At 46.1% G+C, this 12,692-nt stretch overlaps 1 protein-coding gene across 2 annotated transcripts in view; it reads right to left on the bottom strand.

The window, feature by feature from the left end:
• The window catches only part of INPPL1 (inositol polyphosphate phosphatase like 1), a 915,229-nt gene that overhangs the window by 458,444 nt on the left and 444,093 nt on the right, over positions 1 to 12,692 (bottom strand). For both annotated transcript variants that reach the window (XM_086933779.1, XM_086933780.1), the window contains one exon: positions 70 to 210. In XM_086933779.1, coding sequence (XP_086789905.1) covers positions 70 to 210 — 141 coding nt within the window. The remainder of the gene's footprint in view (positions 1 to 69; positions 211 to 12,692) is intronic.

Raw genomic sequence — 12,692 nt, 5'->3', positions numbered from 1 at the left:
AGCAGGGAAGTAAATCAAATAAACCAAAACTTGAAACTTGAGTTATGAGTAGAAAGAGGCCAGTCTTACCAGTGTAGTCTCTTGCATGATGTGACCAGCGTCTTGTTGAGGTGGGGTAGGCTTGTGGCACCGGACTTGACCGCATCAAGATCGAGTGCATAGTTCCCCTTCAAGTACTCATGAGATACAGTGCTCAAGCCGTTGGTGGTGCTGAAAGGAAAACCATTCAGTCAGTAACATAGATTTCCAACAGCAATCAATTCATATTTATGTTACTTTAAACTCCTTGATGCCCAGGCACATTTCACATTTTCTTTTTACAGTAAGTATTAGTTACTTACCTGTAATCCTAGTTCTCTTCCAGGTGTATCGTCATCAAAGTCATAAGCATTAGAATATTCCCGCCCATGCGCAGGACCCCGGAAACACTATATTATATGTGCCCCACATATATATAACCATATTTATATATATATATATATATATACACACACACACACATATTATATATATATATATATAAATGAGCAATTGCAGCCTAATAAACACCAGAGCTGAATCATGCTGTAAAGAATTTCCACCATACATGAATAACATGTATTAGAAACATGAGAAACAACAACAAAGATTGTTTAGAAACTGTTTTAATGCTTAGAAAGCAGTAGAAATTCTCATAACACACTAAAAGCATAGAAAGCTCCCAGGCTGCATTGCAAATACACAGTCTAAAAAGACTGAAAAGCTAACCTGTAGATGTATAGCAATAAACTGACACCGTGCCTTTAAGGCACTCATGACCCCCAGCTTCCCATCATGCCTCAGGGGTGACAGTTTAGGTCAGTTGTTCTTTGCAGAGACTGAAAAACCATGAAACAAAGAGGTTAACAATATCTCCAGCTTAAAATAGTCCTTTGCCCGGGGAGGCGGGAGGGTTGCTTATGACTTTGATGAGGATACCCCTGGAAGAGAACTAGGATTACAGGTAAGTAACTAATCCTTCTCTTCCAGGGGATCCTCATCAATAGTCATAAGCATTAGAATAGAATAGCGAGCCTCACCTCATCTCCCTGCGGGCAAAGGAGAACACAGAAAACGTGATAAGTAAGCTTAGTAAAAACCAAGCTAGGATAGAGGAACCCACTATCCGAACAGATTTCTCAAGGAGGCCTGGCCTACTTGAGCATCAGCCCTGGAATCAGATTCTAGGCAGTAGTGCCTCGTAAAAGTATGAACTGAATTCCAGGTTGTGGCCTTGCAAATTTCTGACATAGGGACGTCATGCAAGAAAGCAAAAGTGGCCGCTTTCCCCCTGGTGGAATGCGCCTTGGGAAGTAAAGGTAAGGGCCTTTTCGCCAGCTGGTAAGCTAAGGTAATGCATGAAACAATCCATCTTGAAATGGATCTGTTAGCGGCTGGGAAGCCTGTTCTCATGGAGCCATAATTAACAAACAGTTGATCTGTCTTCCTTATTTCCTTGGTACTTTGTAAGTAGGACTTAAGCACCCTCTTAAGGTCTAAGGAATGAAGTGACAGCTCAGCTGGGGTCGCTGGATCAGGGAAGAAAGATGGCAGGGAAATGGACTGATTGATGTGAAAATCAGACACCACCTTAGGGAGAAAAGAAGGATGCGCTCTTAAGACAACTCTGTTATGGTGGAAAACAGTGTAAGGCTCATTGGTACACAATGCCTGGATCTCGCATCCTCTGCGCGCTGATGTAATTGCTACCAGAAAAGCGGCCTTCCAAGACAAATGCTGTAAGGAAGCTCTGTGGATTGGCTCAAAAGGAGGGCCCATCAACTTTGATAACACCAGGTTTAACTCCCACGGAGGAGAAGGGTTTCGAACAGGGGGATACACTTTCTTTAACCCCTGTTCAAAGTCCTTGACCACCTGCATCTGGAAAAAGGAGGGCTGACTAGGCGACTTCCTGTATGCCGTAATGGCAGACAAATGCACCCTGATAGAAGCATACTTAAGACCAGATCTTTCTAGATACAGAAGGTAAGGGAGGATGACATCCTCCTGCCCCTTCGTTGGATCAAAGTGATGTGCTTTGCACCAAAGAAAAAACCCCTTCCACTTAAACGCGTATGACTTTCTTGTGGAGGGTCTCTTTGCTTCTTTTAAAATATGCATACAATTTGGAGGCAGATTTAAATGTCCGTATTGCAGGACCTCAGGAGCCATGCTGTCAAGTTCAGCGAGGGAAGGTTGGGATGAAGAATCCTCCCTCCCATCTTGGTCAGAAGGTCCGGCCTGCAAGGTAGTCTCCTGTGTGGAAGTACCGACAGATGAAGAAGGTCCGGGTACCACCACAGCCGTGGCCAGTCTGGAGCTATCAGAATCATGGTCATGCTGGATCTGAGTAGCTTGGACACCACCTTCGGGATCAGGGGCAGAGGAGGAAAGGCATAGGCAAATGTCCCTGACCAGTCCATCAAAAGAGAATTCCCCCGTCCCTGGACGGTCGAATCTGGACGCGAAGGCGTGGCATTTTGTGTTTTCGTCGTCCGCGAATAGATCTATTTCCGGACGACCCCCAACGATGGAAAAGGTCTGCCACCACCTCGTTGTGTAGCACCCAGTCTGGCTGATCTTCGAAGTGCCTGCTGAGTGAGTCTGCCTTGACATTTAGCTCTCCTGGAAGATGCACCGCCACCACCGAGAGGTTCCGGGCGAGCAGCCAGTGCCATATCGCTTGTGATTCCAGGGAGAGAAGACGCGACCGAGTTCCACCCTGCTTGTTCAGGTAAAACATGGTCGTCGTGTTGTCTGTCTGGACCAGGACTGAATCGGACTCGATTGCAGGCAGGAAAGCTTTCAGAGCCAGATGGACTGCTCGTAGCTCCAGCATGTTGATGTGGTAGGCCTGTTCTTTTGCCGACCACCGTCCCTGAATCTGAAGGCACCCCATGTGTGCCCCCCAGCCTTGAGGAGACACGTCTGTCACCACCGATTGCACTGGTAGTGGCTGGTGAAAAGGGACTCCGACCATCAGATTCCGCTGTTGAGTCCACCATGAGAGGGAGGATCTCGTCGCCTGGGAGAGAGATCTGATCCTCCCAGCGACCTGTCGACTGATCCCACTGGTCCTCCAGAGTCTGCTGCAAAGCACACATCCTCAGCCTGGCGTTGGGAATAAGGAAGATGCAGGATACCATCGATCCTAGCAGGGATGCCACCTGCCGGACTGTCGGATTCTGCACTTGGAGCAGAAGCCTGCACCTCGGTCTCATGGAAGACAGTCTCTCCTCCGAAGGATACGCTCTTCCCACGCTTGTGTCCAGAACGGAGCCGAGGTAGTGGATAGACTGGGTGGGCTGTTGCACTGACTTTTCCAGGTTGACATGCAGCCCGAGGTCGTGCAGCTGTTGTAGACAAAACTGGAAGTCGCGCCCCACTTGCAGTGGGGATGGACCTTTCAGCAGCCAGTCGTCCAACTATGGATAAACGAAGAGACCTTTTCTGTGAAGAAAAGCTGCCACCACTGCCATGCATTCGGTGAAGACTCGCAGAGCTGACTTCAGTCCAAAGGGCAGGACCTTGTACTGATAATGTTTGTGGCCGACCACAAACCGCAGGTACTTCCGATGACGCTTTGCGATGGAAATGTGGAAGTACGCATCTTGGAGGTCCGCCGAACACATCCAATCGCCTACTTGCAGATGTGGACATATTTGGTGAAGGGCCAACATGCAAAATTTCTCCTTGATTATGACTTTGTTCAGAAGTCGAAGGTCCAGGGTTGGTCGAAACTTGCCCTCCTGATCTTTTTTGGGGACAAGAAAATATCTGGAGTAAACTCCTCTTCCTCTTTGAGAGGGCGGATCTCCTCTATAGCCTGCTTTTTGGAGAAGAGCTCTCACCTCTTGTCGAAGCAGCTTTAACTGATGAGGACGAGACTTTTTTGGTGGAATGTCCTTTGGAAGCGCACGTAAACGTAGCGCATATCCATTGCATAGTATATTCAGCACCCAGCGATCTCCTGTGATGCTGGCCCACTCTGCTAGATGTTGAGAAGCACTTCCTCCCACTGGAGTGGGCAACGGAGGTGGAGGAAGCCACTGCTCATGACTTTCCTCCTCTTGTCGTGGTATCGGACTGCTGCTGGTGACCACCTCTACCTCTGTTAGATTTTCCTCCTCAAAACTGTGACTTGCCCTGATTCTTGTTCTGGGACCACTGAGTGGGTTGAACCCTCTGTTGACCCCCCTTGCGCTGGTTGGTCTTGTATCGGCGCTTGAATTCTTTTTTCTTCTCCAAGCCGACCGCTTTGAGAGTGTCCAGCTCGGTTTTCATTCTACTCATCTCATCGTCTGTGTGGGAGCCGAAGAGAGAGGAACCAGAGAATGGAAGGTTCAAGACGCGTTGTTGTGCATCTGGTTTGAGGCCTGTCAAGCGCAACCAAGACGACCTTCTGGCGCATATTCCATGCGCATACGAATGCGCAGAAAGCACTGCGCCGTCCGCCGCCGTGCTAATCATCTGGTTAGCCACCAGACATCCTTCTGTTAGTGTCTCTTCAAAGTATTTCTGATCTTCTTTTGGCAGTTTGGATTTGAAGCGCTCCATGGAATCCCACAAGGCTCTATCATATCTGCCTAACAGCGCAGCCGCACTGGAGACCTTCAGTGTAGAGGCGGCAGCGTTGCAGACCTTGCGACCCCACGAGTCCTGGGATCTGCTGTCCTTGTATGGAGGAACTGAAGAGGTAGCAGTGACTGCATGTGTCTTCCGTGCTGCTGCTACGATCACCGAGTCTGCAGGAGGATCAGTCTTAACAAAAACCGGATCAGAGGTAGCTGGCTTGTATTTCTTCTGGATGCGAGCCGGCACCGCCTTAATGAACGCTGGAGACAAGAATATGTCCATGACAGGTTCCAAAATCCCTGGAACCAATGGAAGCAAGGGACAAGACCCAGACTTCTGGTGAAGTGTCTCAAAAATCACCGTCGTGGTGACCTGGGGAACAGACATTGCAATATTGAGCTTTTGAGCTCCCCTCTGCAGGACATCATGGTACGTGTTAATGTCATCAATCGGTGAGACTCTAGAGATAAAGCTATCCGAAAGCGTGGGGGAATAATCTCTCTTTAAAGAGTAGGTAGAGGAGGAGGAAGAAGTAGACGGTGATCTTCTACTCCTGCGTTGAGCCCTGCGACTTCTATCTCTTGTACTCCAGCGATGCTCCCTTCTGGGGGAACGAGATCTAGTAGGCCTCCTCACAGGTGATCTCTCAGCTTGGACCCTGTGCCTGGGAGGGCTGCGTCTGTCCGCTTCTTCAACCAGTCTTTGAAGAGGAGACCTGTGCATAGGACTGGTGTACTCCTGCATCTTCCTCGTAGCCCCTGAATCTCGCCAGTGATGTAATGGCAGATTCCAGTTCGGGGACAACTGCACCTCAGTAGGAGAAGGCTCCGTCTGTCGTAAAGGTGACTTGCGTGCAGGGTTACTGGCCTCTGGAGAGGCTGACCTTGAGGAAGCTCGCCTGGACAAATGCGAGGAGGAGTGGCGGTCGGTAGGGAGTCTCTCGACGTCGATCCAGCATGCTTCCTCGATTCTTGTCACCTCGACGGCGAGTGATGCCGGCGAGAGGCTGGTGAAGATCGGCGATGTCTCGACGTCAAACGGCAAGCAGCCGATGACGGAACATGCCTCTCTCTCGATGCCAAACGTCGCTGGGACGACGACGGAGGAGCCAATCTCGCCGTTGAGGGTCTACGCAACGACAGCGGAGAGATATTTGACACCCTCGCCGCCGACGAGACGACGAAGGAAAATTAAGTGAATTTCTGACAAAAATCAGAAATGAGTGGAGCTGTGTCACCAGGATCCTGAATGAGCTGGAAAGAACAACTGACCTGTCACCCCTGAGGCATGATGGGAAGCTGGGGGTCATGAGTGCCTTAAAGGCACAGTGTCAGTTGATTGCTATACAGCTACAGGTTAGCTTTTCAGTCTTTTTAGACTGTGTATTTGCAATGCAGCCTGGGAGCTTTCTATGCTTTCAGTGTGTTATGAGAATTTCTACTGCTTTCTAAGCATTAAAACAGTTTCTAAACAATCTTTGTTGTTGTTTCTCATGATGTTTCTAATGCATGATATTCATGTATGGTGGAAATTCTTTACAGCACGATTCAGCTCTGGTGTTGTTTATTAGGATATATATATATATATATATATATATATATATATATATATATATATATATATATGAGTCAAAAAAGTTCGCCAGTCTCCCGGCCACACACGGCGGCGGGCTCGAGTGAGGAGGCGATCCTCGTAAAATGCAAAGAAACAACTTTTCAATCACAAAGTTGACTCGAGCCCAGGTCCTTGATAGCGTGTTATTTATTCACACACAGAGTGCCAAACAACACCCGACGCGTTTCGGTGCAGCCGCACCTTGGTCACGGGTAACGGTGTTTACAAACAATTTCATTTTTAAAGTGAAGAAATTATATAAACATAAACGTAGGACTACTCGTCCTCACATCAGTGTTAGTACAACCCCAGTTGTGGCGGCCATATTTGAATGGGTAATTGGACACAGATAACGTATACATTTGTACATTTATACAAAAATACTGTTGTAAGGACCATAATTGGTGTAACATATAAATCATTTTGTTACAATTTGATCAAAGGTAGAACCCTTTTTAAAACGAAAAGAGTAACTGAACGTTTCTCAAGATTGAGCCCCAGTGGGCAAATGTACCAGTGATTAGATACATAAAACATAAAGCATGTCAATTCCGCCCCAGTGTGTGAATAAATAACACGCTATCAAGGACCTGGGCTCGAGTCAACTTTGTGATTGAAAAGTTGTTTCTTTGCATATATATATATATATATATATATATATATATATATATATATATATATATATATATATATATATATATATATATATATATATCCAAGAAACCTCCTACACCTGAAGAGAGTAGAGACCACACCAGTGGAACGAAATAACGAAATGGAAGCTCTTTATTCACACCATTTCAGCGAATGCATTTCGGCATTTATTAGCCTTCATCAGCGCCACAAGTGTCCGGGGAACTTCCATCCATGCTGCAATACTGTCCTGCTGCTTAAAGTAGCCATGTGACCATTACTCCGCCTCCGATGTTGAAGACCCACCCGTTGCAGTTCCAGGCGTCATCAGGAACCGAAACTCCCAGAATGCAGCAGTTTGCCTCCAGGTAGGTAGTGTGCTGGAATGACAACCTTGTGGTCAGACGGGAAGCAGGATAGCATGAATGAGACCCCAGACCCTGCTTTCAGTACGAACATGGATGCTTCCTTAAGTCCCCTACCGCTCCAGCCCCGAAACCACAGTTCAATTTTTCACGGGGGCCGCAGTGTCTGTGCATGCTGCCCAACACGGGAACAATGTCCTCGCTACCGCTGCAAACTTGCCTGGACTTCTTGGCGGACCCAGGCAAAACCAATATCTTGGTGTCGAGAAAAGCCGAAGCAGAAGCCAGAAGAGTCTGGGTCTAATTGTAGAGCGGGGGTCTCCAAACTGCTTTTCTGGCATGTAAGCAGATAATATCCAAGAAACCTCCTACACCTGAAGAGAGTAGAGACCACGCCAGGGGAACGAAATGGAAGCTCTTTATTCACAGCATTTCAGCGAATACATTTCGGCATTTATTAGCCTTCATCAGCGCCACAAGTGTCCGGGGAACTTCCATTCATGCAGCGATACTGTCCTGCTGCTTAAAGTAGCCATGTGACCATTACTCCGCCTCCGATGTTGAAGACCCACCCGTTGCAGTTCCAGGCGTCATCAGGAACCGCAACTCCCAGAATGCAGCAGTTTGCCTCCAGGTAGGTAGTGTGCTGGAATGACAACCTTGTGGTCAGGCGGGAAGCAGGATAGCATGAATGAGACCACAAAAGATTTAAGATCCCTGTAAAGGATGTAGCAGACTCGGATCGCTGAGACAAACTTGGACGGGGGGGGGGGGGGGTTTGTGTGTGGGGTAGTGCGGAAAGTTATAAAAAACAATTTCTGACTGGATAAGAGCAGGCAACTAAAGTGCAAGTGACTGGCAGGTATCAAAAATAGTAAAATTCAATGGCAAAATTTTATTTTGATCCTCCCAACTGGGTTACAATCTAAAACATAATAAAAACAAATAAAAATCAAACCAAAATGGTGATGCAATAATTATAAAATGGTGATGAAATAATTATAATATGGTGCTTACATGTTATAAGGGGCAGAGTTTGGGCAAGGTTTCAAAGATTCAGTCATACTTGGAAGGCTATCACAAATACAGATAGCCCTCCCTTTCTGATACGGAAACATGCTCAAAGCCCTCGCATACCTTTGATTCGAAATTCGGCCTCCCTGCTCCTCTGTGCTACTCCCGTCGTGTTGATTAGCGATATAAACTAAGGCAGGGAGATCGGCATTTTTATATATATAACATGTAAGCACCAAACTAGGCACTCACATGTTTAACTAATGCCCTAGAAAAATGTCAATTCCTCTATGGATTTTATTACTAGTTGAACTATTTACCTAACATCTGGGGTAGAATTATGATAGTTTGACTTAATGTCACATTAGATAGTGAATGGCACGATTTGAACTAAAATCTGATCACGTTGAAAGTCAATTATTTATCTGCAGCAGGAGACATTGATTAGGTCTCCTCTCCATGTAACTAATGAGTATAGATATAGTTGGTTTAATATTGCTACATGCACAGTACATTACTATAGTTTTCCCCTTATTGTGCTTTCATCCATAGATATTATCTTTCCCTATCATGAAAGAAACCAGATGAACGGTCTACATCAATTTGATCATACCCATATATCCAACTGATATGAGAGTTGGTGAGTACTCACTGAGAGATGGATGAATATAGTCTTCAGTAACAGGCATCATAGATACAGGACTAAATAGATGTGATCTTTATATATACAGGTCGCTAACAAATATCCTAGAAGCCCCTCCTATCATCATCGGTGGCTCCTCCGTGCACCTAGAAGGCACTTTGTTTTATCCATAAGGTAAATAATAATCAAATCAAGTATAGGTTGAAACTGTTAGATAACCATACAAATGGGGAAAAGTAATGGGGTACCATTGTTTTTGTACATCTACAGCCAGAAAAACTGTGACGAATATCAAAGAAATCCACAGCAAGTGTGAAAGCAATTGAAAAGCTCTTTTAAACTAAACACAGGTACATCCATTAACTTCTTGAAACTAAAAACACAGGTACATCTGTGTACTGTCTAGATAAATTAGTTGGTGAACCCAATGGAAGAGGGGTATTACCAGTGCTCTGTCTAGTGAATACAAGGACTGCCTCAGAACGGGGTGATTATACAGAAGGGGCCTAGTATGATTAACAATGTCAAGTTAAAATAGAATAGGAGTAGAGTGTGGAAAATAAGAAGCAACTTAGTATACTGTGATGTTAAAATTCTGTTATTTAATTTGTAGATACGGAGTCAAATGTCCTTTTTGTCCTGATGAAGGTGTCAAGATTGAATATCACCGAAACGCCGCGTCGACTTTTTCACTTTGACTGTATATTATGATTATTGCATCACCATTTTGGGTGATTTTTATTTGTTTTTATTATGTTTTAGATTGTAACCCAGTTGGGAGGACCAAAATAAAATGTTGCCATTGAATTTTACTATTTTTGCGTACCTGCAGTCACTTGCACTTTAGTTGCCTGCTCTTATCCAGTCAGAATTTTTTTTTTATAACTTTCCGCACTACCCCACACACAACCCCCCCCCCCCGTCCAAGTTTGTCTCAGCGATCCGAGTCTGCTACATCCTTTACAGGAATCTTAAATCTTTTGTGATTAAATATCCCCTTCCCTGGTACTCACGACAGGGGAACCTCCCCTTCCTTTGAGGTTTGTAGCATGAATGAGACCCCAGACCCTGCTTTCAGTGCGAACACGGATGCTTCCTTAAGTCCCCTACCGCTCCAGCCCCGAAATCACAGTTCAATTTTTCACGGGGCCGCAGTGTCTGTGCACGCTGCCCAACACGGGAACAATGTCCTCGCTATATATATATATATGGTTATATATATGTGGGGCACATATAATATAGTGTTTCCCGGGTCCCACGCATGGGCGGGAATATTCTAATGCTTATGACTATTGATGAGGATCCCCTGGAAGAGAATTTGACCACTAGAATAGAGACTAGAGTCAAGTCTACTCCTTTCAAAAATATCAAAGTGTGACAAAAAGAACAATTTATTTACCTTCTATAACACCTTATCTGATAGAGACTCCATCTAGCCACAGAGTGCTTACCTTAGAATGTTCCCAAGGCGTCGGACTGGATATGGAATTTTTTGTGCAATCCCCATGCGTGCTGGTAAGTGGTGTTTGGCTTCACGTGGCGCCGTCTTCGCCAGAAGTGACGTACGCGGTGCCTATATAGGGGCCAACTCAGCATACTGAACTCAGATCTTGACTTTTTTTCCGCACCAGAAGCGCAGAGCCAAACTGAGGTGGAATGACTAGTATGCCAAAGTGAGGTCTGAAGGATCTCTTCAATGTTAAATGAAATACAGTTCGTAGAACAGGGGAAAGGGTTGGTAAAGAATATGCAGCTAAATAGAATCTCCCACCGGATACACCGTTACCGATGATAGGTAATTTGTTCATCTGATAGAGAATTCTAGCCACAGATTTCTTACTTTAGAATAGATAACCAGGCAATACTATCCCCAGAGGTGGGTCTGCGGACCGATTTCATACAAGGAAGTCCTGCAGGACCGAACGGGCAAAATGGGTATCTTGATGAACCTGACTGTCCAGGCAGTAGTGCTCTGTGAATGTGTGAAAGGAGGCCCACGTTGCTGCCTTGCAGATCCCCAGGACCAGAACTCCGCGTGCGATCACAGTGGTCACAGCTTCGTTCTGGTGGAGTGAGCACGCAAACCCTCGGGGGGTTGCTTCTTAGCCAATGCATAGAATCTGGAGATGGTCCACTTCTGCGCGGCCTGTTCTTTCTTCACTCTAACATACCCCACGAAGAGTTGGTCGGCCACCCGAAACTCTTGTGTGCGGTCAAAAGTAGAAAGACGACGTTCTCTTTGGGTCCAACCAGTGAAGTCATTCCTCTGGCTTGGAGGGACTTGGCAGAGCTTAAAAAGTAGGCATTGATGAATTGGCCTACGTGAAAGGAGTGGCCACTTTCAGTGGAAAGGAAGTTCTCGTACGAAGCACCAGTTTGTCTGGATAGGTGCTGAAGCAAGGAGGATTGGATGATAAAGTCTGAAGCTCACTGACCCTCTTGGGCATATGTTATAGCCACAAGAAACCCCGTTTTGATGGTAAGCAGCCTGAGCGGACAATTGTGCAAAGGCTCAAAGGGAGAGCACATAGGAAAAGTGAGGATGAGCTTGAGGTCTCACTGGGGCATAATGAAAGGAGACGGTGGGAACAAATGTTGCAAACCTTTACAAAATCTAATTACATAGCAAGGGCTTTGTCCAATGGGACAACATAGGCATCTCTACGGTGGGCGACCTATGGGACAAAGGGACGGTAATCCCATTTGCGCAACTCAGACAGCAATATGATCTTGCACCTTCTGAAGCTTTCGTTATGCACAGATTAAACCCCCGGGCACTGACGTCCAGGAGGCCTCTCCGTTAAAGGACAGGCTGCTCAATGAATACATGCAAAAGCGGGCCACATCCTTCACATATCGTAAACTGATTAATAACTAACCGGACCCGACAGTCGCCTTCCGAGAGAAATGGGTAACGGACGTGGGGGAGTTGGACGATACAGAGTTCAGGAGGCATTGTCCTCCCCCAAAGAGGTGGGCATACCCTCACGCCTTAAGCTGGTGCAGCTCAAAATACTACACAGCACATATACCAGGCACAATCTATACAAAATGGACAGAGCGCAGGATCCATATTGTCTGAGAAGGTGTGGGGAGGAGGGTTCCTTCTTTCATACATTGTGGGACTGCCCCAAGATAGCCGACTATTGGAAAAAGATCTTAAGAACAGTGTCACAGACGGTGGGGATATCACTGGTCCCTGAACCACGCAGATACCTGCTAAATGTGTGAGAACCCAATGACCTAACGCGCCCGGCGCAAGCATGGGCCACTATGGCTTAATGCTGGCTAAGCGTAATGTAGCGCAGATATGGGGAGCGGTGGAGGGACCATCACTGGCGAATTGGTGTAAGGACATGGACATGGCTATGCTGGCCGAAAAAACAGTATTCATAAATCGGAAATGCCCCTGGAAATGGAGAAAAATATGGGGAGCATGGAACAAATATCGGGGGGATATAGGTGAGCCGTCGCCAGAGTGGGAAGACGAAAGTTCTGAAGATGAGGAATAATGTAAATATGGGAAATGGTTTTACAGGATGGTCCGATCTGATGGCCGCAATCGACCGAATTTGTACAGGTGTTAAAAATATATGGAGATGGGGGATATGTATATTCATTGTGACATATGATACTGTTCAACCTGACTTTATTGCCGAAGTTGTTAATGAAAACAATAAACAGATTTAAAAAAAAAAAATCTAATTACAATGAGGAATATGAAGAGGGATGGCTGGTTAGGCAACTGCAAAAAAGGAAAAATAGCGGAGAGATAGGGCTTTAGAGTGCCCAGAGCAGAGCCCTCCTGGGAAAGAGGAAGGGGATGTGAG

The sequence above is a fragment of the Lissotriton vulgaris genome, chromosome 8 (genome assembly GCF_964263255.1).
Source record: "Lissotriton vulgaris chromosome 8, aLisVul1.2, whole genome shotgun sequence".
Taxonomy (NCBI): Eukaryota; Metazoa; Chordata; class Amphibia; order Caudata; family Salamandridae; genus Lissotriton; species Lissotriton vulgaris.
Note: the sequence above shows the minus strand (reverse complement) of the source record. Positions and strands in the feature narration are given on the sequence as shown.